Source organism: Paramormyrops kingsleyae, chromosome 4, assembly GCF_048594095.1.
Source record: "Paramormyrops kingsleyae isolate MSU_618 chromosome 4, PKINGS_0.4, whole genome shotgun sequence".
NCBI lineage: Eukaryota > Metazoa > Chordata > Actinopteri > Osteoglossiformes > Mormyridae > Paramormyrops > Paramormyrops kingsleyae.
In genome coordinates this window covers 19,498,920-19,526,751 of record NC_132800.1, presented here as the reverse complement: position 1 = coordinate 19,526,751, position 27,832 = coordinate 19,498,920, and the positions used below count along the sequence as shown (strand labels likewise).

At 41.3% G+C, this 27,832-nt stretch overlaps 2 protein-coding genes across 3 annotated transcripts; one reads left to right on the top strand and one right to left on the bottom strand.

Annotated features, from left to right (window-relative positions):
* Window positions 1-70: 70 nt before the first annotated feature.
* Window positions 71-15,653, bottom strand: ncf2 (neutrophil cytosolic factor 2). 2 transcript variants are annotated; one of them, XM_023799085.2, is made up of 15 exons: window positions 15,396-15,653; window positions 15,015-15,097; window positions 14,568-14,676; window positions 11,616-11,750; window positions 9,404-9,511; window positions 8,776-8,835; window positions 8,004-8,047; window positions 7,199-7,340; window positions 6,131-6,196; window positions 5,974-6,055; window positions 3,904-3,944; window positions 3,109-3,251; window positions 1,947-2,082; window positions 1,439-1,550; window positions 71-284 (listed from the first exon to the last, which is right to left on the bottom strand). In XM_023799085.2, exons 1-15 carry the CDS (start codon window positions 15,567-15,569, stop codon window positions 190-192), a joined length of 1,530 nt encoding a protein of 509 aa, XP_023654853.2. In that variant the 5' UTR covers window positions 15,570-15,653; the 3' UTR covers window positions 71-189. The 2 variants fall into 2 exon arrangements, with proteins under 2 accessions (XP_023654853.2, XP_023654851.2); XM_023799083.2 differs by having other exon boundaries at window positions 1,439-1,553; window positions 15,396-15,652.
* Window positions 15,654-21,937: 6,284 nt separating this feature from the next.
* LOC111837218 (tripartite motif-containing protein 16-like) lies at window positions 21,938-26,767 on the top strand. The gene is made up of 6 exons (XM_023799086.2): window positions 21,938-22,519; window positions 23,005-23,100; window positions 23,371-23,604; window positions 23,767-23,926; window positions 24,276-24,335; window positions 25,953-26,767. Exons 1-6 carry the CDS (start codon window positions 21,938-21,940, stop codon window positions 26,468-26,470), a joined length of 1,650 nt encoding a protein of 549 aa, XP_023654854.2. The 3' UTR covers window positions 26,471-26,767.
* Window positions 26,768-27,832: the final 1,065 nt, after the last annotated feature.

Below are 27,832 nucleotides of genomic sequence, written 5' to 3'. Positions count from 1 at the left end.
AAACACCAGTTTTCATTGGGTGTCATACATTTGGTCTTTCCCAAAGAAGTAGACAATTGCTTGCAAATACTATATTTTTCAGTATTTAATCATCAATAATGTCATATAAGGAAAACAATACAAGTAATTAAAAGCAGTTGCAGGTATATTTCAAATGTCATTATTTTAGAACAGTTTTTCCTGACATCTTTAGACTGGGTCGTTGTTGCCTATGTTTTCCACAAAAGATGCTGGAAATATCCCCACCTTATCTTCATATTGTCCTTCAAACCATTCATCATTCACTAAAAGGAATAAATATTCTTATTAGTTTTGTAGACTTCTTAGTTGATTCTTAAATTATCACAGAAGGCAGGTCAATCTCTTATTTTAACTGTAATCAAAAAACACTCATTAACAGTTTAAAACTGAATAAAAGTTCAGATGTTTCCCCATTAATTAAGCCTCAGTGAGTTTCTGTTTAAAAAAACATGCTCAGTTGTGAAGAACTTCTCACAAGTTCAAACAATGTTAAACAGTCTTAAATGTGAATTGAAAAAAAAATTGTAAAATTTGTCTCTTGGTGCAATGGAGGCTCAACCAAGAGACACAGCCCAACACTACAGGTGACACTAATGACTAGCTTGTGACTTCTGTAGAAAAGTTATAGTAATGTTCAGCTCCTATGACATAAGAGAAATTTGGGATAACTTTTATGTTCATTTCAGTCTACTAATAACATTATGCCACTTAGAAGCCTGAAAATGATTTCATTGTGCTTTTGTAATCCTTTTTAAAAACAGAAACACGGGATTCAAGTTGTCTTTCAAAACTATCATGACTCTTTTTTTGCCCCATAATGTTTTTCTAAAAAGGCAATCGGATACTGGGATGCCGATGCCTATGACTCACTCTCAGTCTCACAGTACCTCTCGACCAAGTTCAACGTGTGAAAGCTATTTTCCTGTGTTTGGTGGGAATGTTTTTGTGCTTTATCTACAGTACATTTAGTGACGCGGTAATCATGTTCCCTAAGAAAGTCACCAGTGATAGCAGCAAACCGAAGAGGAAAGTAGTGAGAGTTACTGTACAACTTATAGTGAGACTTGGAGGTGGTGCACGTGAGTCTGCTCTCACTTTGGAGTGTGAGATTGTCATTTATTTCACGTTTATCACTTTTTGTATGTGTGCTTTTCATGTGTGTAATAGTTTTATATTGATTGTTAATGCTTTTTATCATTAGTTGGGTAGAGTCTAAATAGGCAATCATTTGGTGGGCTGGAACACATTAAATTTATTTACATTATTTCTTACGCTGAATTTCGACTTGGACCTCGACCAAATCGCAACTCGACCAGCCTTCTGGAACAAATTCAGTTTGTGTTCCAAGGTACCACTCTATATACTTTCTACATTAACCCACTTTCCATAAACTCTTCAGTTCGATCTTCATACAGACCTTTGGAAAGGACCGTGATGACATCGCCACGGTGAAATGCAAGGTCCTCTGGCTGCGAGGCTGCATAGGAATGGAGGGCCACCACTTTCTTAAGGCCCGCTGTCGCGACACTCTGCTGTGATGACAAGTGCTGGTTAAGTACCATATAGCCCTGATTCCAAGCAGCCTATAGACCAGGGGTAACCAATCTTATCAAGAAAGAGAGAGAGGATTTCACTGAAATTCTCCAATTAGATTACTAATTAGAGGACTGGCTGGCTGAAGACTCCTCACTCCTGGGTTTGAACAGCTGACCTAACGATTATCCCAAAAACCTGCATGCACACTGGCCCTTTGCAGATAAGATTGGCCACACCTGCTACAGACTGATCCTGAACTACAATAAAAGGAAGAGAATGCAAGAAGCTCAGTGCGTGTGCAATGACATTTTGTTGTCAGACTAATATACCTTCCCCCAACCCTTTGTCATATTAATTTCCACTCATGAATGATCTTCTAGATGTTTTACCTCTGTGCACTGACTCTGCTGTGTCCAGCTGACATCACACCACAAGACCAGACGGCCATTCTGGACACTCTTCCAGACCTTCTTCATCTCCAACTCATTGACTGTTACTCTCTGACCAGAGTCTTTTTCTGTGTAACTGGAAAATAGGTGTTTCATAACACAATATGTCTAGATACATTGTTTTGCTAGATTATGTCAATATATCAGTTGTTCTCAAACATTGGTAGGTGAGTTCCTGAAAAGTGATACACGGAGGTATCTCCTTTGATGACAACGGTCATAAAACTAGTAGGTGGAGAACCTGATACTTTCAGAGGTGGTATGTGGCGTAAAAAGTTTGAGAACCACTGATTTAGGTCATTCCTAAGGTATGGTACGTAATATCATTACATTTATAGAAAAAATTCAGCCTTTGCTAACAACAGACATCCCCCCTTAGGTATATTGATTTCAGGGAGGTCCATAAGGGAGATTTGGGGCGGGGAGGGGGGGGGGTGCTGGGCAGGATGAGCAGTATTATGGTAATACCATATCCAGCAGTATTTTCATTCTAAATTACCCCCAACCCCCCCTAGGTAAATTTTATATCATCAGATCATCAAAATACCATATACAGTGGTTCAGACAGTATGACTATATAAAAACAACAGAAGAGATAGCTGGGACGTTCACGGGGGCCAAGGTGCTGCTGTTAATTTGTAGGAGATTTCAGGAACTTCCGGGAGAGATTTCTGGACTGAATGAGTTTTGGTTCCCAAAACTTTAACATGCAATGAGGAAACCTGACTTTAGGTCATTGGCCGTTTTATCTGAAAACAAGTCAGTCCTACACGGTGTAAAATGGAAGCACAAAAATGGTGGACAGAAAGCTCCAAGCAGGGTCAGCACCTTGTAAAATAAAAGTCTGAAATGGACACTGGGATGAAAAAGTCAATAATCCAGTGTGCAAAGAGATGAGTTTGGGTGCATTACTTTCAAGCTACAGTAAAGGTCAGCAAACCCAGAATTATGGTTCAGTATAAAAATAAGCTTGAAAAAATGTTTGAAATAATTGTGCAATTGAAAATAGGATGGAATGAGAGTTTTTGGTTCTTTTTCCAAAACAATATATGCACAAGGCTAAATGTGGAGTTTTTCATTAGTGATCGGTTCTGTGCCCAACCTTAGTGTTACATGTTGAATAGGCAGTTTTAGCTTCTCTCCAATTTTCTGCAGGACGACGCTGTATGCTGCTCCAGGGATTACGCAGATCGCTAATGTGTATCTAAAGTGTACTTTCACAACACAGAATTGGATTTCTTCATCCTGTAGGACAAAAACAGAATTGCATTTTCCATTTATTTTTTTTAAATGATAGGTTTTGTTTAATAAGTATAGGGAAGTACACATTTGTGCAATATATACACTATTGTTTAAAGTTATTTATATGGATATTGAGAAATAAACTGTAATGCAATAGAAAAAAATACAATTAAAAGAAACAATTATTTAATTTGTTCTACAAAAAGTCATTGATATCTTGTTGGATGGCCAGATGGGTCAGATAGATAGATGGATGGATATCTTGGGTCAGGCCATCGGACTTGGTCAGGTGCCGACACTTACACTCTCCCTGAACTTTCAGATTATGGATTGCAAACCCAGAAGATGGTTCCACGTAGCCATTTCAGTCTGAGTCCTGCCTGGTTACCTGGATGCCACCAGGATCTCTCCGTCAAACACCCCCCCCCCCCCCCACTAACATGATTCCCTGCACATCCTTAGTTCTCCTTAGTGCCTTTCACTGGGCTTTTTGTTGGATCCTAGTTGATAGATTAATCTATAGAAATAGTTGTTTGAGGCAGCCCTAATCTCCATGGAACGTTACGGCACGCAAACCACTCCATCATGCCAAGGTGATATTGACATATATATTATGGTTCATACAAACATTTTGTGGACTAATTTCATTTCATACCTTTGTGCCTTCCATCGCAGCATTTGTGTCTTTTGAAAAGTCTGTCAAAAGAAAAAACGTTGTAATTTTCACAAGGATAAAAGCAGAAGTGACTTTTAGTGTTAACATTAATTAAATGAAGAAACATTAATTTATGGTCAAAATTCTCAACCTAGCTTTATAATGATATGAAACACAAAGTATTGAATTATATTGTATAAATACAAGTCCATCCATCCATGCATCCATCCATTATCTGCCGCTTATCCCGGGTCGGGTCATGGGGGCTGCAGTCTAAGCAGGGATGCCCAGACCTCCGTCTCACCAGCCACCTCCTCCAGCTCCACCGGGGGAGGAGCAATCTAGAGATACAATCTCTCCAGCGTGTCCTGGGTCTGCCCTGGGTTCTCCTCCTGGTTGGACATGCCTGCAGCACCTCCCCAAGGAGGCATCCAGGAGGCGTCTTAGTTAAATGCCCGAACCACCTAAACTGGCTATTTTCGATGCGGAGGAGCAGCAGTTCTTCTTGGCTCTGTCCGAATCACTGAGCTCTGCAACCTATCTCTAAGGCTTAGCTCAGCTCAGAAGCAATGGACGATGAAGTCCCCAGAGGGGCACTCCATCCAAGCTCTTGGTGCATCCCCTGACACGAAGTCGAAGGACAATCCTCTCATTCACTGGGGTAAACTCCAACGTACTGGCTCCAAACTGGGGGGTTATAAGTAGACCCACACCTGCTGGCCTCTCACCATGGGCCACTCTAGAGTGTATTGGAGTCTAGCCCTTCTCCAGGATTTCGGTTGAGGACTGAGCCCTACTACATCTAGTCGGTTTCTCTCTACCTCCCCCACCAGCTCCGGCTCCTTTCCCACCAGAGAGGTTACGTTTCATGTGCCTATAACCAGATTTGGTTGCTGACGATTGGCCTGTCGGGGCCCCTGCCTTCACCTGCCATCGATCTACACTGCACCCGACCCCCACAGCCTCTCCTGCTGATGGAAGGCCCACAGAAGAGTGCACTCCTCTATTCGCTTGGGCCATGCCCAGCCGGGCCCTATGGTCAGGGGCTTGGCCCCCAGGCGCTTACCCATGAGCTCCCCCTCTGTGCCTGGCTTCAGGGCGGAGCCCCGGTCTCCTCAGTCCAGCCGGAGTCACATTTTCCTTTGTAGTAATTGTCATGGGGGTGTTCTGAATTAGTCTAGCCACTCACCTATAACTAATTTTCTTTGAGACACCCAACAGGGGCAATTAACCCCAACAACATAGCTCCTTGGATCACAGAGGCACACAAACCCCTCCACCACAATAAGGTAGTGATTCATGGAGGGGTCACAGTTTACTTCAGCGGGTACAAATAATGTAGTAATACATGCTTACTTAACGCATGAATTAACCAGTAACTAGGTGTTAGTTATGTACCTATCCCATGTTTGTTTTTAATCAATCGTGATGGTTCATGTATCCCATGCAGGAACTATTTTGGTTGTTAAATAATTAGTTCATTATTAGCTAAATTAGCTCCTGCATGAAATATATGAACCATCATGACTGATAATGATGAACTCTTAATTATTGGTTTATTGAAGTATTAATAAAAATAACTGATCCCCATAGGGAAATTCTCTTTTTTATGTCTCCCTGAACTTGCTCTTTGTAGAGTAAGTTGCCTGTGAAGGGCAGCCACGTGTTGGGGCGCCCAGGGAGCTGGGGGTTAAGGGCCTTGCTCAAGGACCCGCAGACGAGCTGAGGCTGGGTTTCAACTGGCAACCTTCTGATCACAGGCACACAGGCTTAGCCCACTGAGCCACACGCTGCCCCCCTAATGCAGTATATGTGCAATGTAGTAGTGTGTACAACTACATTATATATAATTATAAATGTTGTCTTTCTTCAGTGAGTATTAGTGATGGACAAAAGAACGTTTCATGAACCATTTGCTGTATTTTTTGACCCCACTAGATGGTGCTCTTGCTCCGCTTTGAGGCATGCTTTGTCCCCTTCTTTGAACAGAGAGCACCATCTAGTGGGGCAAAAAAAAAACAAAAAACGACAAATGGTTCATTTGTATAATTTTCCTTTGGGATTCGGTACCTGTGCTTCCTTCTCTCCTCTGTGGCCTGACTGGAGGTACTCCTATGGGTGGGGCTGGGATGACATCACTCACAGCGCCCCCCTACAGCAAGGTGACGTGATTTTAATACATAGTCTGTTGAAATATGTATAGCATTTTTATTTAAAAAGCAGTTACCTGTCCTTGCTTGGAAGACAGGGTTATTTCCACAGGTTCCAGAAAATTATATGGAACAAGTCCTCTCTGAAACAGTTTGTGAAAAGATATCAGAAAGCATTACATCAGAGCACAGTCTTTCCAAATATTTTAACCAACAAAAGATCCAAACTGAAACACCCAGAATTATCCCAAAATAGTTCAGGCACCCTTTGTTATTCAGTAGTGCTGGCTGATGCTTTATAAAACATTTGCTGTATCTTCTGACCCCACTAGATAGTACTCTCTGTTCAAAAGAGGGGCTCAAGCATGCCCCAAACTAACCATGAGCCCCATCTAGTGGCGACAAAAAATACAGCAAGTGGTTTATGAGGCATCGTTTTAGCCATCACTATGATTCAGCATCAAAACCATGTTACTCCATGGACCAAACGCCTGAACTGCACTGCACAGCTAATGTAAGTCTTAAATTACACTCTTTTAGATAACCCTCCCCATCCACAAAATGCCACAGATAGAGCTCTGGAAAAAATTAAGAGACCAATCTATATTTAAAAAAAAAAACATATGCATTTCACTCCCAGTGCAACTCCCCGAGCAAATTACTTTTAACAAATATACACATTAAAATGGTCCAGAATAATGTACAGTGCAATGCTAATTACTCGACTCGACGTCATTCCTAATGGTTCCATCTGAGCATAGTTCAGCTGCCCGGATCAGTCTTTCATTTAAGACACAGAACACATTTACAACAAACTGACAGGGATTATGCATCTAACAACGTACTATCTTCTCTGACACACTAATCCAAACTAACAAGCAAGCCAGTACTTAATAACACACATACAGAGAAACATCATTGTACAAGCACTCAAACGCACTGAATAGACAGTTTGGTTTTATCAGCCTAATAAATGATGGAGGCCAGTTTCACTATGATTGAATTAAGGCTCTCAACACCTGCAACAGGGACAGTGAGAGAGGGAAATTTTGACACAGGCAAGAAAGAAACAAGTATGATTACAGTAGAAGACAGATGAAGACACTGAATGACTGAAAGTAAAGGAGGGAATGGAGGCAGCTCGCCTTTCCATTGAAGATGACTGATGCCCAATTATCAGCATCTTTCTGGAGCACAAATACAATGTTGCCTGGTAACACAGCCAGCTCATTCTCTGTCTCCGGGATGAACTCGTACAGTACGCTGTGAGGCTCCCCTTCCAGCGCTCTGTGGAAGGGAACGATACTGTTAAAAAGTACCAGTCACACTTACACAGTATGTTCAAAAGGCGTGTAAAAGTATATTCAGGGCCCACTCTATCTAATAAATAATAATAATTATTATTATTATTTTTACATAGTATGTCCAAAAGGAATGTAAAAGTATATTCAGGGGCTACTCTATCTGATACACCAGCTCATCAAACCACTAAATACAAACAGCATAACCGAACCCACTGAATGCATACAGAATGACTGAACCGACTGTACATATACAGCATGACTCAAATGACTGAATGCATACAGCACAACTGCACCGACTGAATGCAGACAGCACAACTCAACCATCCGTATGAATGCAGCATGACTGAACTGACTGAATGCATACAGCATGTACATGGAGTGCAACTATGCATTACAACACCTATGAAGTATGAACTTTAAAAGTGGTACGTTAAAATGATCAGGGTCCCCCTACTATTATCTATGATGGTGTAGTCGCCTGTGACCAGACCACAATATCTGTGCAGCAGCCACTGTAGCATTTTCCAGAAAGCTACCCCCGTGTTGTTTCCATTTCTGACTTTGAATGTGCTCCTTAATACTCTATCCCGTCTTGTGGTATCGTTTACACATACTTTTAATTAGAAAAACAACGTGTTCTTCTTACTTTATTACTTCTGGCATTTTGGGCTGAACAGGAACATCTTCTGCCTGAAAATGGTAAAAAGAAATAACTGAATTGTGGGTCCCACGAAATGCAAAATTTCTTTCATTATATGTAGTGTTTTTCAATCTACCACTAATATACCGTGTGCTTGTTTGACTCATTTCATTGCCTGCATGTACTGCTGAATACTATACAGTTGTGTATTCGATTAGATTTGTTTGTGTTTCTGTGCCCAGTGTTGGATCGACATCCTGAAAAAAGCATAACTGCTGTTCCTGGGATTAGTGACCATACATTGGTTAAGAGGTTATATTAAATGGATAAGCAGCATTGTAAAAGATCGCATCACATCATAGGTAACTTATAGGCAGAAGCAGGGCAAGACAGCGCAATGGAGAATGGGTAAATATAACCAATCAGGAAACTACACAGTATGTGTTAACAGGGATACTGCCTGCAAAACCAGCATAATAATATCCAATTGCATATTTATTTACAATATGCTTCTACTCAAAGTGATGTTCAAAGTGATGTCAGTCAAGCCCCAGAACAACTGCGGTTAAGGGCCTTGCTCAAGGGCCCAATGATAATATTATTTTGTCAACGCAGGGATTTGAACTGGCGACTTTCTGATCACAAGCATATCATTCCACCCCACCCACGTGCCCACGGCATCCATATAAAATAGATGCATAGTATGCGGGTAAGACCACCGATATTCTTCTAAAGAACAACCGATTGGGGTCACTAGTAATCTAGAGGATGAGCTTACCCGAGGCTGCAAAGGCGCAAACCCAGAAAACTCGTCCTGAGGGATTATAGAGGCAATGACCTGCAGGGGGAATGGAATTCATGGTATTCATGTGAGGAACACTACAAATTAATACATTTAACTGTAAATGTACAAAATGCATATACTGTATAATTGGTCAGTATCATTAAAATTTTCTGACACTCTAACTGACTAACACTTGTTAATACATGAGAAGTTTTATAGTTGCACAGGAGACATGTAGATCAGTGCTGCTCCACTGTTTTGGCCTCAGGACCTACATTTTTCCTTGCTAATTAAGTTACGACACAAATTTTTTACATTTTGAACCAAATTTATTTCACGAAAAATAGTGCAGTAATAGTAAATAGAACATCGAGAGTAACATGCACTGTTCAAAACCAAAAAAAGACGATAGAAAAAAAAAATCCATACATTCTGCGATCCAGTGAGAAAGGTCGTAACCCATTGGTTGAGAATCAGCAATGTAAAGATTATGAACAGTTTCTAGTTTTCTGTACACTTAAGCCAGGCCTTGCAGAACAGGCCTACTGATCTACACTTTAGCAGTCCAATTCCCAGATGATGGCTATGGTTTCTTCTAAACATGGCTGTAGGATCAGCATACCTTGGCCTTGCCCATGTAATCCTTGTTCTCCAGCTCATCCACGTAATGTTTCCGGGGTCTGAATAGGATCCCTGGCTGCATCTCCACCAAAGCAAAAAGCTTGTGCTTCTGTCAGGGAGAAAACATGGATGGAGTGAGACTCTGTAGGTTAGAACTCTGTGCATGTGAGGAGAAGGTTGCCTGTTCAAATCCCTTGGCCAGCAGAGTGATGTCACTGTTGGGCTCTTGGGCCCCAATTAACCCACACTGCTCCAGGGACTCGCTGATCCTGGTTTGTGATCCTCACTTGTGAGATGCTTCTGACCAAGTTAAAGTGTCTTCTAATCAGACGTAAACATTGCCTAATCCTGTCTTCCCACATTGGAACTCATTTCAGAATTTCAAACTTTAATCTTACGTATTTTCGCGGACATGGAATAGCTAGTGGAAGTGTTCAGTAAACATCTGGAAATTATAGCATGTTTTATTTCAATTCTATCAGTTTTGGAGGGAAACACAACCTTTGACTGGGGACTGGAAAATAATAATTAATAAGGACAGAGTAACTTCATTGTTAGGTCCTTGCACAAGGCCATTAACCCTCAGTTGCTCCAGAAACTATCTGACCCTGCTTTTGAATAAATAAATAATTCGATAGATAGATAGATAGCTAGATAGATAGATAGATAGATAGATAGATAGATAGATAGATGTTTCTGCTATGAAAAAATAAAATGTGCATGTGATATGATTAAACTATGGTATTAAGTTAATAAATATTTACCTGCAAATTTAAACCATAACTCTAATAAATTCTCTTTTAATCATCTAAGACAACAAAAATTGTCACATTTACCAGATAAAATAAGCTTCCATCAATTTTATTTGTTTATAGATTTTAAGCACTTTGAAGACAAGGTGTCAAATGTGATTCTTATACACTCACCTAAAGGATTATTAGGAACACCTGTTCAATTTCTCATTAATGCAATTATCTAATCAACCAATCACATGACAGTTGCTTCAATGCATTTAGGGGTGTGGTCCTGGTCAAGACAATCTCCTGAACTCCAAACTGAATGTCAGAATGGGAAAGAAAGGTGATTTAAGCAATTTTGAGCGTGGCATGGTTGTTGGTGCCAGACGGGCCGGTCTGAGTATTTCACAATCTGCTCAGTTACTGGGATTTTCACGCACAACCATTTCTAGGGTTTACAAAGAATGGTGTGCAAAGGGAAAAACATCCAGTATGCGGCAGTCCTGTGGGCGAAAATGCCTTGTTGATGCTAGAGGTCAGAGGAGAATGGGCCGACTGATTCAAGCTGATAGAAGAGCAACTTTGACTGAAATAACCACTCGTTACAACCGAGGTATGCAGCAAAGCATTTGTGAAGCCACAACACGCATAACCTTGAGGCGGATGGGCTACAACAGCAGAAGACCCCACCGGGTACCACTCATCTCCACTACAAATAGGAAAAAGAGGCTACAATTTGCACGAGCTCACCAAAATTGGACAGTTGAAGACTGGAAAAATGTTGCTTGGTCTGATGAGTCTCGATTTCTGTTGAGACATTCAAATGGTAGAGTCAGAATTTGGCGTAAACAGAATGAGAACATGGATCCATTATGCCTTGTTACCACTGTGCAGGCTGCTGCTGGTGGTGTAATGGTGTGGGGGATGTTTTCTTGGCACACTTTAGGCCCCTTAGTGCCAATTGGGCATCGTTTAAATGCCACGGCCTACCTGAGCATTGTTTCTGACCATGTTCATCCCTTTATGACCACCATGTACCCATCCTCTGATGGCTACTTCCAGCAGGATAATGCACCATGTCACAAAGCTCCAATCATTTCAAATTGGTTTCTTGAACATGACAATGAGTTCACTGTACTAAAATGGCCCCCACAGTCACCCGATCTCAACCCAATAGAGCATCTTTGGGATGTGGTGGAACGGGAGCTTCGTGCCCTGGATGTGCATCCCACAAATCTCCATCAACTGCAAGATGCTATCCTATCAATATGGGCCAACATTTCTAAAGAATGCTTTCAGCACCTTGTTGAATCAATGCCACGTAGAATTAAGGCAGTTCTGAAGGCGAAAGGGGGTCAAACACCGTATTAGTATGGTGTTCCTAATAATCCTTTAGGTGAGTGTATAACCCAATTGAAAAACAAACACTGAGCCTCAAGAAGAACATGTGCATGATTATGAACTTGACATACTCACCAAAATAGACTGCAGAGCTCGGTCCACAAGCTCGTGCTTGGACTCCGTCTTCAGGCTTAATGCAGTAAGTAAGCTCTCTTGAGCCTTCTCCCATTGATCTAGCTGGGCTTGTGTGAGAGCCACATTGTGAAGAATCTATTAGGAACAAATACAAAGGACAATGAAACAGAACAGAAATTCAGATTATGGACCGGTTGTGCATATGCTCCACATCCTTTTCAGAAGAACCGATGGACCAACACCTGGCGGGTCAGGGTCACAGGACCTTTACCCCTTATCTGGAAATAATCTATATGACATAGACATTCTTACATTTAGTACTGTGCAAAAGCCATAGGCTGTCAAAAAATGTTTAAAGCTGTTTATCTGGGTAGTAAGTAGTGATGGCCAGATGAAGTTTCATGAACCATTTGCTGCATTTTTAGACACCACTAGATGGTGCTCTCTATTCAAAAAAGAGCCCAAAGCGTACTAAAAAAACAAACCAAACCAAAAAATACCGCAAATGGTTCACGAAGCTTCATTTGGCCATCACTACTACTTTTTTGCTCAGAAAAGATTTTGGAGTATATGCAAGTGAACAGTAACATGATAAAAAATAAGAATTTCTTGTGTTCTCAAAATCACTGGTATTTTGTTGGATGGCTAGATGAACATCGCTTTGCTTCCAAAACCGCTCCTCAGGGGCACCTCAGCCATTCCATGTATTTGTTCAATTTCACTGCCAGCTTACTTGATTGATTAATGTAATTAGTTAATTTCTTGACGTGTCGTTTATCCAAACATGATTATATCGGATGTTTACTGGGGTGACTTTAGGAGACGATTTGAAATGGCAAAGCAAACGCACTTTGACAGACATCATAGTTTTAGTTGAAGATCATTTAAACATCTTTATCTTTGACATCCTAAGACTTTTGCACAGTACTGTACATGCACAAGATGGATATGAGATGAGCCAGCCTTGCATTAGACTCTGCATCAGTGTGGAACTGCCTGACAATACCACAAAGCAATGAAGTATCAGTCAGACTTGACCCTTAAATACTGAACATTGACTGCTGTAGGCCAGTGATGCCGACTGATCCCTCTGCGTATCACTGCTGCATTGAGCTGGTATTTTTGCTCTTGTGGCCGTTTTATTCGATTCCCACAGTCCTCTGTCATTAATGGCGTTTCACCCCATTCTGTTCATCACACCATTCTCTGTAAACTCTAGACCAGGGGTCACCAACATGGTGCCCGCGGGCACCAGGATGCCCCCAAGGACCACATGAGTCGCCCGCGGACCAGTTATAGAAATAGCACAACTCACCAGTGAGCAGCGTCTAAAATTTAATTTTATCCTGTTGCTATTCTTCTTTAATCACATTTGCATTTATATAGATTTGAAAACGACAACATCTAAAAAAAAAAAGCATTTAAGACATGTTTATTATACATGAAGTTTAGATAAGTTTAGGAGGGCGTTTCAAACTGGTAGCCCTTCGTAAGGCTCAGTACCCGTGAAGTAGCTCTCAGTTTCAAAAAGGTTGGTGACCCCTGCCCTAGACAATGTACTATGTGAAAATCCCAGGAGGGTGTTTCTGAGAGGCTGGAACCACTAGATCTGGCACCAGCAATCATACATCTTTACTGGGCTAATGCATAGCCAATGACAGTAAAGATACCTCTGACTTCTGACTGGCAGACTAGCCTGTTTGCTTTAGCAAGTAGGTGTAACTAATCAACTGGCCCTTGACGTATCCACATATAACAGATGTGGAGCAATTCAAACGTCGTGGTGCTCACTGGCCCAACAGCTTAAGAGAGATGCTTGTTGATAAACTCAAGATGTCCTCCATGGCGGTCATATCATTTCAGGTACCTGATTTCATTACTTTTTGAATAGAGAAATCTGCTTGTATGTTGGCTGGACCATTTAGAGAGTAAACTAGTTTTACTATATCAGTGTCACGGCAGGGCATAACGGGATGACCTGTGGTGTGGCTTTGTAACAAAAATGGATTTTATTTTAAACTAAACTCAGAAGACACAAACTTAAAGGGACCATGAGGGGGTCAAAACAAAGGCATGTAGGTAAAATGTGGATAAATAAGGACTGAAACTACACATGAGGGCAAGGGCATGCTCTATTTCTTATTTCTTAGGTTAGTTTTTGGGGTTATGAGAAGGTTTTCGTTTTATTCCATGCAGTTTAGCTACCATAGGCTGACTATTTTATTTGTGTCCATTGCTTGGTAAAAACATCCGGTAGTGACTGTTTTATTCAGCTCAGTCTCTCAGGATCATTGTGAGCAGCAATAAGTAATAAACATAAAAAACTCAAATAATGATGCACATTAGTTAGCTTTGCATATTAATTAATTTTGCACATTGCTTACTGAGCTAAATTAGCACAATACGATCATCAATACCAAAATCAGTTTAGTGAATGTGTCTGGCAGGCTGTGGGGGGGGGGGGGCTCTTTCCATAAAACAAAACAGGTGTTTAATGACAAATTAGGACCCAATAAACTCATTCTTAATTAATAATTAAAAGTTAAATTATAGCTCTCAAAAAAATCTGAGCACGGTTCAAGTAATAATGAATATAATAGTTGGTCAAGTAATAATGATATAATAATTGGTTTTAATTATGTCATTTAATTACTGATGTATTAAATATTATTAACAAAAGGCCAACTTGGATATGCTGTACAGGTCAACAGGCCTAGAGTAGCTGTCATATATCAAACAAACTTAAGAGGGCGCTGTTTTACTTACACTAATAATCTGTGAGGTTTGTCCATAGGTACACTCCAAGGTAAATCATAAAACTTGACTAGATTTAAATAGTTTGCAATTTAGTATGTATTTTAGTTTGTAGCTTATTAATTACTAATAAGACAGCGTAAGTTTTATATATAACACCCAGTCACTGAGGTTCACGCCATTGGCCGATGCTCTCACCTCACACGCATACAGCTTGTATCTCAGCCCCAACAGCTTGTAATCAATCAGCTGGTTCCCTCGTAACAATTTGAAGGCCTTTTGAAAATCTCCTAAAGACTCCTCAAACCTGTGAAAGTATTAGAAGAATAGTCAGCATGTAGGTCTATATTGGGGGCAAGTCATATTTAGGACTACTGTGTTATAATAACGTGCACTGCTGTTATTATAAGGTACTGTAAGATAATATTGCAATAGACTAGATATTGTGAAAAGGAATATATGTGTGTGTGTGTGTGTGTGTGTGGGTTTGCATAGATCACAAATGGGGATCAAAATATCCACAAATGTCATTAAACGTGTTCATAGCCCTACTTGTTACTTTATAGTCCTACTTCTACAATTGCTGCTTGCGAAATTATTTCTGTATTAAGTTCCAAATACATTTACACAAATTTTGAAACGTACTTCTGTTTTTTGTAAAACATTGTTCCTCTTTGGAAGAAGGCGACCGCCAAGTGCTCGTCTTTGCTGATGCTGTTATCAAAAGCCTAGAGGGAATTACCGAAAACTGACAATCAGGTGGGCGAGCTATAAAAAGACTTTCACATCCCTTTTCTACAATGACTGGCACTTCACCAGTGACAACACATCGCAGCAACAGAAATCTGACTTCAAGAAAATACACAAATGTGAGAGAAGTGATTTGGTTTCCTATATATTATTTCGAGTTTGTCTTTAATACATAAGTAATAGCATAATAAGATTTTATTTGTGCCCCATCAAGTAGTGTTACCATTATTTCTCTTGAATGGTACAGTTAAAATAAAAACAGAAAACACCCCATACCTTTTCAGCGGCATCTAATTCCTGATTGATGAGATAGAGACAGCCAATGTTGAATAATATTTTTGAATTTTTCTCCTGGATGTCCAAGAAGACCTCAAGTGCAGCTGCCCAAGCCTTCTTATCGGCATGTGCGACCCCCCGGTCCCACTGCCGAATTGTGTCCACAAACGACATGGTTTTTTATCAAATCTGGGACGTGCTAGCAACTGTACAGACTCTGCAGTGACTTTAAAGGAACTGAAGTTGGGTGTCGTTTTACTTTACCCAACGTCCTCCGATTGGGGACATACAGGAAGTTATACGTCAAAGCTCAAATGATCCTGCTGTTAAGCTTTAAAACGTACACATTGATTTGGTGATGGTACTTCAGTCTAGACGAAACGTCAAGGATGAAACAATTTTCAAACAAAATACTTGCAATATATTGTGTGGAATTAATATTTTTACGTATTTTTAAATCAGTAAACATGTTACAGGGGAGTTATAAATGTAAGTTATAAAAGTTATAAAATGTCAAATTTTGGAACAGGTCTATATAAGGTACTTTTATACTAGTTAAGGCGTGTTTTTCAGACCAGTGGAAAGATGCACCAGGAAAACGGCGAATAACACTAGTGAAACTGTGGATACAAATGCTTCACCATCATAATCCATAATCATTTATTGAATGAATATAAATGTTGTATATAAAATATTGTCTTTCAATAAACGTGCATTGACCCATACAGCAAGTGGAATTTTGTTGTTTTGTACTTAGTTTTTAGAAAAAACTGTGTTTTTTGTGTGGAATTGATTTGTGGAAAAGGATGCGAGTTAGAATTATAAGAGAGGTGGGATGCGGACACTCGATGGGGTACTGTAAGATAAAATAAATGTAGCGCATGTGATGGTCTGCTGGCCTTGCCTGCGGTTGTTTTGTTTTGTGTTTTGTAGGTGCGGCCGCAGCCCCTTTGTGGAATTGGTGAAACCTGGGCCCGGTGTCCTAATTTCCTTAAAACCACTCCTACTTTACCATCTGGAGGGCTCTCTTGTTTCTACCTCTCATTGTTTGCTTCGTTATGTGCTCCTTGTTACACTTTTGTTGGTTATGTAGACCCTCGTGGTTTTGATTGTTTTATATGTGGTAGTTAATGTAATAAATTGTTTTGGCTTTCAACGCTGCGTCCTTCGATTTTGCCATGGCCTCTGAGCCGGGTCATGACACGCAATATAAGTTAATAAGATTTTTATTTATCCTAATAAGCCTAATTATGTTTATCAATGTTATGTACTGTATGTTTATCTATTTGTGCATCCTCATCCCTTTATCAAATTTCCTATCACCTAGTTATTATGTTCATTATGCTCTCGCCCTGCACACATACAGAACAACTGGACTTAGTGATCGATGTCATTAGGTTAGAGGCGATCTGTTTTGGTTCTTATTGGGATGGATGGACACTTATCAACCTTGAACGAAAATGCAGGTTTGCAGTAGTACAACACACATTTTGACAGCACAAAGAAGTTGAAGCGTTAACATTGACACATAATGTGGAAGTAAACACTGATGGAATGTTTCATTTGGGCAATGACGGAGCAGCAGAAAGTGGTATGTGTGACTAAATAAATAAAAAAAATCATGATAACTACAGGGAACACTGTAATAATGCAATAATGCTGCAAATGGCAATAAAGTAGCAAAAATTACTGCTGGATGGCAGAGTTAGTGTAAAGTCCACATCTGTGGGGAGGGGGGCAGCAAGAGGTCAGAGTCAGTTTCTCCACAGGAAACACGTGGCCTCAACTCTGTGTCACAGTGAATAAACCATAACCTTAACCCTATGGAGTGAACCAGGGGCCCCTTGCATGGGGGGGCATTTCTTCCCTCTTTGGAATAATTACCTTATAACTTCAGATATAAAAGTCACAGACACATGCCTGATACCTAAAATCAAAGTTGACCCCTTTACAATTGATTGTAGGAAGTTCAATAACGAAATGAATAACCTGTGTATAATTTATGGACATGCGAATATAACAAAAACAGCTGGAAAAATACAAAATCTGTCTTTTTGTCTTGGATTTTTGTAAATATTTCAAAAACTACATGAGGGAATAGGTCCAATTTTAAAAATCTGGTTCCCAAACTTGTTTTCTACATGTGTGCCCAATTTCATATCATTTGATGCAGCCCAACAGGTTTTACGGAGGAAAGAGCAAATGGTGCAACTGGGAGCTTTTCCTATCCAAAACCTAACCTAAACTAATCTGAAACTTATCCAAAATGACAATAGTGTAACTAGCAGTGTTTTTTGGGGTAGCAACTTTCTTTCTAAATGCATTACCACTTATAGGTCATGAGTAACAATTTGTCACACATCATCACCACACATTTGTAGGGAAATCTATATTTTATTCACACGACTTGTGCCAAACTTATCCAAAACCTATCCAAAACCTATCCAAACTGGCCACAGTGTAACTAGCAGTGTTTTTTGGGGTAGCGTCTTTCTTTCTAAATGCATTACCACTTATGGGTCATAAGTAACATTTTGTCACACAAAATCACCACACATTTGTAGGAAAATCAATATTTTATTCACACGACTTGTGCCAAACCTATCCAAAACCTATCCAAAATGGCCGCAGTGTAACTAGCAGTGTTTTGGGATCTATCTTTCTAAATGCATTACCACTTATGGGTCATAAGAAACATTTTGTTTCTAACCATAACCCTGCATAACTGTGCCCAAACAAAGCCCGACAAGTGCCCCGCATAACTGTGCCCAAACAAAGCCCGACAAGTGCCCCGCATAACTGTGCCCAAACAAAGCCCGACAAGTGCCCCGCATAACTTTGCCCAAACAAAGCCGACAAGTGCCCCGCATAACTTTGCCCAAACAAAGCCGACAAGTACCGTACATAATGTTGCCCAAACAAAGCCGACAAGTACTGTACATAACTTTGCTCAAACAAGGCCGACAAGTGCCCCGCATAACTTTGCCCAAACAAAGCCCCGCGTAACTTTGCCCAAGTGAAAGCCAAAAGCGCTGCATTACTTTGCACACTTCAAAGCTTGACAAAGGCGATGCGGAACTTTTCCCAATGTACCACAATACAAGTGTTACCAAAGCAAATGTTAATTGTAATTTGCTGACTCACGGAATTATAAAAATCTATAGAATAAAAGAGTAAAATGTAAACTGTAAATAAATGTACTTATGTCGAGCGTCGCATCCTCTCCGCGCAAAAAAGCGTCCTCCTCCATCGAATCAATGGATAAAAGCGACACTTTCTTCCCCCGAACCACTCTTCAAAATCATCTTCTGTGCTTTCTCAACAGTGAAAGTCATCCGAGCCATTTTTCTTCAGTCAAAAAAGTTGTTGTCCGAAAATAACTGGGTAAACTCACGGAGACTACGTGCGCAATGCGTAATCGAGACACTCCCACAAATACTGCACCTGCAGAGAATAAGTTGCGCATTCATGTCCCCAGTGCGAAAAACAATGCCCAATCAGCACATCCCATACCATTTTGCAAACCTTAGACACACCTCTATTGGATGAAGCAAATGACACTGTAATTTGATGTTCATGTAAAAAGTTTATTATGGTGAAACATAACCATGGGCAAAGGTTCAGTGCGTAAAAAATAATGTGCTAGCAGGGAAGCAGAGCATATATCTGAAAAAATACTTGACAATGAAGGATTACAGTGATTGATTTATGTACATAAGAGATCAAGCTTTCAAACGAGGGTAACTTTGTCATTTTATTCATTGGTTTTCTTCTAAAACTCCGAAGATGAAAAACATTGCACGAATGTACAGAATGCCGACTGACATTTTTCCGCGATGAGTGAGCAAGCTATTTGAGAGCATTACAGTCATATTTATGGAAAAATGCGTGTTTTGTCTTAATACTGTGACGGTTTATGAAGTATTGGCCGTGAAAGAAATAGTTTGAAGTGCTTAGTTTTCATTTTATTAACACTTATATTTTACTTCCTGACACTCGACCCGTTTAAAGATGGCTACCATCGTCATTTTATTTTTACTTGTTACAAAAAAACCATGGCACAAAAATTGCGCAACTTTCTACAGATATTATCTGAAAGGTTTTTTGTAGTGTAACAAGCCGTTTTTGGTTGATTTGATACATTTGTTTCTTTTATTGAACGTCATTTTTTTTTGTTATTGAAAATCCGGACGTATGCGTCCGAACCACTAGGCGGCGACAGTGAAATAGTTAACTCTAAACCTAACCCTAACCCTAACCGGAGCTCCACTTTACGTCCTTAAAGATCACGTGTTTCCTGTGGAGGTGACGTATTTCCGGTGGAGCTCCACTCTACAGGCGTCTGCAGCTAGACCCTCTTGCAAGACTCTGCTGTGTCCGCCTCCGCCATTTTTTAAACGTTTTTTTCAATTCTCCCAGAATTCATCACGTAAGCTACTCAAGGCACGCCATTGGTTCTCGTCACCTTTTTCTTTTATGGCGGTCGGCTTCCAGCTGAATGGTACTTTACTGCCACCGCGGCTTTGGTTAGCTTACTGCTCCCAAATTAAGAGGTAGCCACTGTACTTATGTGTATAATAACGTAGACCCAACTAATCGATTATTAAATTAGATGGCACTCTTTTAATAATCGATTTTAATCGATTAAATCGATTAGTTGTTGCAGCCCTAAATGTAACCCTGGACACTCCGGACAGCTGTGCATGATAACAAAATATAGAGAAAAAATAAGGAAAAATAATAAGATAAAAAATATATGAAATGTTCAGCTGTATATAAACTATACATAAGTGATAGCTAAGAGGTATTGTGCACACCCAATGTGCAAGAGGCCTGAGGGATGCGCCAACAATTTGGACATTGTGAAGCAGTACTTACAGGCATTGAATATTGCCCTGGTTTAGGAGCCTTATGATCTGGGGGAAATAGCTCCACCTTGACCTTTCCGTTCTGGTCATAAGGCTGCGGAAGCGTTTGCCTGAATTCAGCAGGCAAAACAGAGAGTTATTGGGGTGGGAGGGGTCCTTGAAGATCTTTGTTGCTCTGGTCCTACAGCAGCTGTTGTAGATGTCTTGTAGGGAGGGCAAGACAGATCTGGTGCAGCTCTCAGCTGCTCTAACCACCCTCTGCAGGGCTTTCCGGTCCTGGGCAGAGCAGTTCCCGAACCAGGATGTGATGCTCATGGTCAGGATGCTCTCTATGGCAGCCGAGTAGAAGGCCTTAAGGACAGCAGAAGAGACCTTAAACCTCCTCAGCTGCCTCAGATGGTAGAGCCGCTGCCTCGCCTTGTTGACCAGAGCGCGTGCGTGTGTGGACCAGGTGAGGTCCTCCTGTAGGTGGATGCCGAGGTATTTCAAGGTGCTCACCCTCTCCACTGTAGCACCATTGATGTGGACAGGTGTGTAAGAGCCCCGCTGCCTCCTGTAGTCCACAATCAGCTCCTTTGTTTTAATGACGTTCAGCTGGAGACTATGTTGGCACCACCTTTCCAGGTTCTCCACTCCCTTCAAGTAGGCCGACTCATAATTGTTGGAGATGAGGCTGAGCACTACTGTGCCGTCAGCAAACTTCACATAGGAATTTGTGCTGAGTGTGGCTACACAGTCGTAGGTGTAGAGGGCGTACAGCAGTGGGCGCGAGACACAGCCTTCTCTGAGCTCCCGTGTTGAGGGTGATTGCGCTGGATACACAGTTGTCTACCTACTCTCACCACCTGGGGTCTTCCTGTAAGAAAATCCAGAATCCATCTGCTCAGATGGTCACTCAGTCCTAGATCCCTCAGCTTGGTGAACAGTCTGAGGGGGACTATGGTGTTGAATGCTGAGCTGTGGTCTATAAACAGCATTCTCACATAATCCCCCCTCTTTCCATCCACATGAGTGAGGGTAGTGTGTAGGACATGAGAGATGGCGTCCTCAGTGGATCTATTGGTGCGGTAGGCGAACTGCATTTGATCAATGGAGTTAGGGATGGAAGAGCAGATGAAGCTCCTAACAAGTCTCTCAAACACCTTCATGACAAGCGGAGTTAAGGCCACAGGGCGATAGTCATTGAGGCTTGAGGGCTTGTTACTCTTTGGAATCGGGACGATTGTGGATTTTTTTTTTTTTTTAAAAAGGCCGGTATGACAGACTGAACCAGAGACTCGTGGAAAATGTGGGGACAACTGCCTGGCTCAGGGAAATGTTAAAGATGTCTGTGAAGACATCTGCCAACTGGATCATACATTCTCTGAACATGCGGTTAGGTTTGCTGTCTGGTCCTGCTGCTTCTCGTGAGTTCACTCTCAGCAGAGCTCTCCTCATGTGAGTTGTGGACAAACACAGTATTTTTTAAGGGGATGGATGGGTTTCCTCACAGGCATGTCATTCAGGGCATTGATAAACTCCAGCTCCAGTGTTTGCCCAGTCTGCTCTTCTCAGTCTGGATTCAGTTCAAAACCACACCTGCCGCAGCCTGATAAGCAGGACGTTCCTCCCACCCTTACACATAAATGACTGTGAGGGAAAACAAAACTGAATCCTGACAGTGTTTGAGGTAAAATGGCAGAAGCCAGTGTTGCAATAGATCAGAACCAGTTCAGCTGTCCAATCTGTCTAGACCTACTGAAGTATCCAGTGGGTATTAACTGTGGACACAGTTACTGTATGAGCTGCATTAAGAGCTACTGGGATCAGGAGGATCATGCTGGAGTTTACAGCTGCCCCCAGTGCAGCCAGACCTTCACACCCAGACCGGTTCTGGGCAGAAACACCATACTGGCTGAAATGATGGTGAAACTGAAGGAGACTGGACTACAAGCAGCTACTCCTGCTGACCAGTATGCTGGAGATGTGGAGTGTGACGTCTGTACTGGGAGAAAACACAAAGCTGTCAAGTCCTGCCTGGTGTGTCTGGCCTCCTACTGTGAACCTGACCTGCAACTTCACAATAAACTCCACCATGCAAAACACAAGTTGATTGATGCCACCAGCCATCTGAAGGAAAAGGTCTGTTCCAACCATGACAAACCCCTGGAGGTCTACTGCCGTACCGACCAGCAGTGTATCTGTTATCCCTGTTTGATGGATGAACACAGAGGCCATGATACAGTCTCAGCTGCTGCAGGATGGGCGGAGAAACAGGTCAGGCCAGAAATGGTCTTATATAAATTATGAATTTTATATAAAATAAAAATGTCTTTTGTCACATGTGAATACGTTTGCATTAAAAAGAGATTATGATTAAGGCTGATAAGTTGCATGAAAAGAAAATGCTCAGAAAATGAGTCACTGAAAATGTCTTTTATCAGTAGCTGTGCTCTCAGTGGGGCAAACCTGCGTCAAGATGTTACTATAAAATGTAAAATGTTCCGACAGACATTGTTTAACGGTATGGTCAACCTTGGATTAAGTTGTTTTCTTTACTACAGTAACATCAATTAGCCGATCATCCATCCATCCATCCATTTCCTACTCGCTGATCTGGGTCAGGGTCACAGAGAGTGCCTGGATCCTTTCCCAGGCAGCATAGGGCCCAAGGCTGGGGTCCACCCTGGACAGGATGATTAAAGAATATGATATCAGCTAATTAAATAAACTCATTTTATCATCTTTTTTCGCATGAGTAGAAACAAATGGGCAAAACACAGAGGAAATTTCAGCAGAGAATTCAGATGAGAGAGAAGGAGCTGCAGGAGCTGAGAGAGGCTGTGGGCTCATTCACAGTGAGTATGAACCTGAGGAGAAGATAACAGCTGGCTTGTAGGAACCATTTCAGGCTTGAATCAAGGCTCTTCTAAGATGGGCAACTTACGTCCTGTAATGGCTGGATTTCAGTACCTGAGGCATCCAGCATAGTGACGCTCCAAACCCCAGCCCTGTGCTGTTTTTATACCTCCTGTCAGTTCACATCACTATTGTACAATGAGGCTCTCTGGAGTCTCAAAAGGGGCCAATTGTAATTTACCATCCTCTGCTCCCTGTGTCACCAACAGAGCTCAGCACAGTCCGCAGTGGAGGACAGTGAGAGGAACTTCACCAAGATGATTCACTCAATTAAGAGAAGATGCTCTGAGGTGACAAAGCTGATCCGAGATCAGGAGAAGGCTGTAGTGAGTCAGGCTGAAGGAGACATGGAGAGACTGAAGCAGGAGATCGATGAACTGAAGAGGAGACACTCTGAGCTGGAGCAGCTTTCACACACAGAGGATCACATCCATTTCCTCCAGGTAAGAGAAGAGCTACTTTGACAATAAGAAAACCAGACTATTCAAATGGATGTATGTTTTCATTTGTATTTCAACTTGTTTGTCATTTGTCAGAAATTAATGTTACTTTTAGCTAGACAGCAAGAGATGATGAAGCTGTTTAATCTGACTTTGCGTCTGTAGATGTTCCGGGGTCTTCCTCTCACCCCGGAAGCTGGAATTGGACCCAGAATCACCGTTAGTCCACGCTGCAATTTTGAGATTTTGAAGAAGGTGGTTTCTGAACTGAAGGATCAACTGGAGAATGTTTGCAAAAAGAAAATGACACAGATCAATCATACAGGTTAATAAATAAATACATTTTCCACTCTGTAGATGTTCAGTACAGACCATACAGAGAGAGTATACAGTACAGTCAACCTCACATTTTTGTGACCAAGTCAGTTTCTGTTTCCAGTATGATTTAACCTTTCAGAAAACCATTGAAGTAGTAGAAATCATGTTTCTGCAAAATGATACAATTTAAAAACCTTGAAAATTTGTATTGTGTTTCACTCAGAATGATTATTACATTTTTAAACTGCCCACATAATGTTAATACCCTAGTTCTGGTGTCTCCACAGTGAGTGAAGTCCATCTCCCACAAGTAAATTCCTATTATTCACATCCCTGTTTCTCTCTGTCTCTTCTAGTTACCAAAGACACCGTCCTACCGGTATTAGTGCCCAGGACCAGAGCAGAATTCTTACAATGTGAGTCTGTTCACACACACCCTTCTCTCTCCCTGTATGAGGTGGAGTGTGTTTTATTGTGTTTCGTTTTCTTCTGCTAGTGGAGCTCCTCTTTCTCTCTCCCGCTGCCTCCTGGTCTTTCACATTTACATGAGCTGTTTATGTCAGGAGCCTTTAAATCTGTTTGCAATGTGACTGCTGATGTTTAATATTATTTTGCTTATCATGTTGTTCTCTGAGGCATCCCTGTTGTGAATATGACCTTACACTCACCTAAAGGATTATTAGGAACACCATACTAATACGGTGTTTGACCCCCTTTCGTCTTCAGAACTGCCTTAATTCTACGTGGCATTGATTCAACAAGGTGCTGAAAGCATTCTTTAGAAATGTTGGCCCATATTGATAGGATAGCATCTTGCAGTTGATGGAGATTTGTGGGATGCACATCCAGGGCACGAAGCTCCCGTTCCACCACATCCCAAAGATGCTCTATTGGGTTGAGATCTGGTGACTGTGGGGGCCATTGTAGTACAGTGAACTCATTGTCATGTTCAAGAAACCAATTTGAAATGATTCGAGCTTTGTGACATGGTGCATTATCCTGCTGGAAGTAGCCATCAGAGGATGGGTACATGGTGGTCATAAAGGGATGGACATGGTCAGAAACAATGCTCAGGTAGGCCGTGGCATTTAAACGATGCCCAATTGGCACTAAGGGACCTAAAGTGTGCCAAGAAAACATCCCCCACACCATTACACCACCACCACCAGCCTGCACAGTGGTAACAAGGCATGAGGGATCCATGTTCTCATTCTGTTTACGCCAAATTCTGACTCTACCATTTGAATCTCAACAGAAATCGAGACTCATCAGACCAGGCAACATTATTCCAGTCTTCAACTGTCCAATTTTGGTGAGCTCGTGCAAATTGTAGCCTCTTTTTCCTATTTGTAGTGGAGATGAGTGGTACCCGGTGGGGTCTTCTGCTGTTGTAGCCCATCCGCCTCAAGGTTGTGCGTGTTGTGGCTTCACAAATGCTTTGCTGCATACCTCGGTTGTAACGAGTGGTTATTTCAGTCAAAGTTGCTCTTCTATCAGCTTGAATCAGTCAGCCCATTCTCCTCTGACCTCTAGCATCAACAAGGCATTTTCGCCCACAGGACTGCCGCATACTGGATGTTTTTCCCTTTGCACACCATTCTTTGTAAACCCTAGAAATGGTTGTGCGTGAAAATCCCAGTAACTGAGCAGATTGTGAAATACTCAGACCGGCCCGTCTGGCACTAACAACCATGCCACGCTCAAAATTGCTTAAATCACTTTTATTTCCCATTCTGACATTCAGTTTGGAGTTCAGGAGATTTTCTTGACCAGGACCACACCCCTAAATGCATTGAAGCAACTGCCATGTGATTGGTTGATTAGATAATTGCATTAATGAGAAATTGAACAGGTGTTCCTAATAATCCTTTAGGTGAGTGTATAAACATGAACGGCTAAACATACATTTATTTATATATTCTTATCCAAATACTTTTCAAAGCATTAAAACATACCAAAACATTGAACAATCTTCTTTAATATAAGGAGTGAATAAGACCAAAACATCACCTTCTGACCTTCTCCTCCATCAGATTCCTGTCAGCTCACTCTGGACCCCAACACAGCAAACAATAACCTCCATCTGTCTGAGGGGAACAGAGTGGTGACATGGAAGGAAGAGACACAGTCATATCTTGATCACCAGGAGAGGTTTGACTCACTCCCCCAAGTGCTGTGTACAGAGGGTCTGACTGGGCGCTGCTACTGGGAGGTTGAGTGGAGCGGGAATGGGGTCGGTATAGGCGTCACATATAAAGGGATCAGCAGGAAAGGAGGGAGTGATGCCAGCTGGCTTGGATACAATTACAAATCCTGGCGTTTGTGCTGCTCAACCTCCAGTTACTCATTCTGGCACAATAACGAGGAAACTGCAGTATCTGGCTCCCCCTCCCCCAGGATAGGAGTGTACCTGGATCACAGGGCAGGAACTCTGTCCTTCTACAGCGTCTCTGACACAGTGACCCTCCTGCACAGGGTCCAGGCCACGTTCACTGAGCCCCTCTATCCTGGGTTTCAGCTTTGGTACAGGACAGCTGTGAAACTGTGCTAAGTAAGCTAACTAACATCTCTTTATATTTGGAGTATTTAATATTTTATGTGAGAAGCAGAAATAATGAATATGAAAATAAATACAATAAAACAACAATTTTACAGATGTCTTGTAAATTATGCATTTTGCCCATTTATAAGTGGAAATGACAACAAAATAGAAATTAATACTTTTTAAAAATAAGTTTTTATGTGAAATTTCTGTGCAGTGACCTCGAACCTTGAACCCACCTGTATATGTGTCTGTGTGTATATCTTTAAATAACAGTGACAGGTTTTGTTAGCATAATGTCCAAAACGATTCCTTCTGTCAAATTAAAATGATTATTTTTGTAAAAGAATCATTTTTAATGCTGTCATTTATACTTTTTATATTTATTAAAATCACTATAAATTCATCAGATTTCATGCTTTTGTCATGTAAGATATCTGTATAAATAATTAACAAAGACTGCTTTAATGGGGATAATGCTGGAGTTGTTAAATTATTTATGTATTTTACACAGTTAACATTAGGGAAAACCAATGAATTAACTAAAGTTATTAGCAATTTAAGTTGTTTTCTTACTCTATCATTCTGCATGTTGTCATTATATAAATACATACAAACTTGTGCTTTGTGCTTCCTGGGATAGGCTGAACTGTATAAAGTGGTTATCAAACATTGGTGGAGGTTTATACTCAACACGTGTTGAGTGTTTTTTTCCTCTGAATCAGCGGACTGTGGACCTGGGACCAAGACATCACAAGACATTATGAAGCAAACCACAAAAACCCCCAAAATATCCATGTGTGTATATTTTAGAATCAAGATTAGTGAAAATAAAAATGATATGGGTGATGTGAAAGTCAGCTCTGTTAGCTGACACTGTTCAGATATATCTGGTACATTTCATACAATCTCAATGGTGCCATGTAAACCAGTAAAATGTCAAAATTGCAGAAGTCACTGACTAACCTTGTCAGGGTTAAACAGGAAATCAAATCAGCAGAAATGGCTCAACAGGCATTTGGAGGGTCTGACATGGGAAGTGAATTCTCTGCATATCAGATTGTCTGTTCCTTTAATATGCCTCAGTGCTCTGTGGGCGATGGTGCTGAAGGCTGAGCTGAAGTGGATGGGAAACATCCTGGCAGAGGTGCTCCTCTTCTCCTGGTGTTCATGGCTGAGGGTGAGAGAGAGAGAGAGAGAGAGAGAGAGAGAGAGAGCACCATCCACTGACCTGCTCCTCTGTACCCAAACTGTAAAAATCCCAGAATCATCCCTGTTTGGGACCCTTCCTGACCCACATGGTCACTCTTTCAGACTTAAGTTACCCGCAAAGCTTTTGATTAGTGCTCATCCCTATTGTATAGCTCATGA

What these genes read in the sequence shown, in the direction of transcription:
- ncf2 (XM_023799083.2), bottom strand. Translation starts at nt 15,569, where the DNA reads ATGTCGTTTGTGGACACAATTCGGCAGTGGGACCGGGGGGTCGCACAT. An exon ending in ATTACATGGGCAAGGCCAAG is followed by an intron (nt 8,836 to 9,403) that starts GTATGCTGATCC and finishes TTCCCCCTGCAG; the next exon opens with GTCATTGCCTCTATAATCCC. An exon ending in ATTCAACATGTAACACTAAG is followed by an intron (nt 2,083 to 3,108) that starts GTTGGGCACAGA and finishes CCTATTTTCCAG; the next exon opens with TTACACAGAAAAAGACTCTG.
- LOC111837218 (XM_023799086.2), top strand. Translation starts at nt 21,938, where the DNA reads ATGGCAGAAGCCAGTGTTGCAATAGATCAGAACCAGTTCAGCTGTCCA. An exon ending in ATCACATCCATTTCCTCCAG is followed by an intron (nt 23,605 to 23,766) that starts GTAAGAGAAGAG and finishes TTGCGTCTGTAG; the next exon opens with ATGTTCCGGGGTCTTCCTCT. An exon ending in CAGAGCAGAATTCTTACAAT is followed by an intron (nt 24,336 to 25,952) that starts GTGAGTCTGTTC and finishes CTCCTCCATCAG; the next exon opens with ATTCCTGTCAGCTCACTCTG.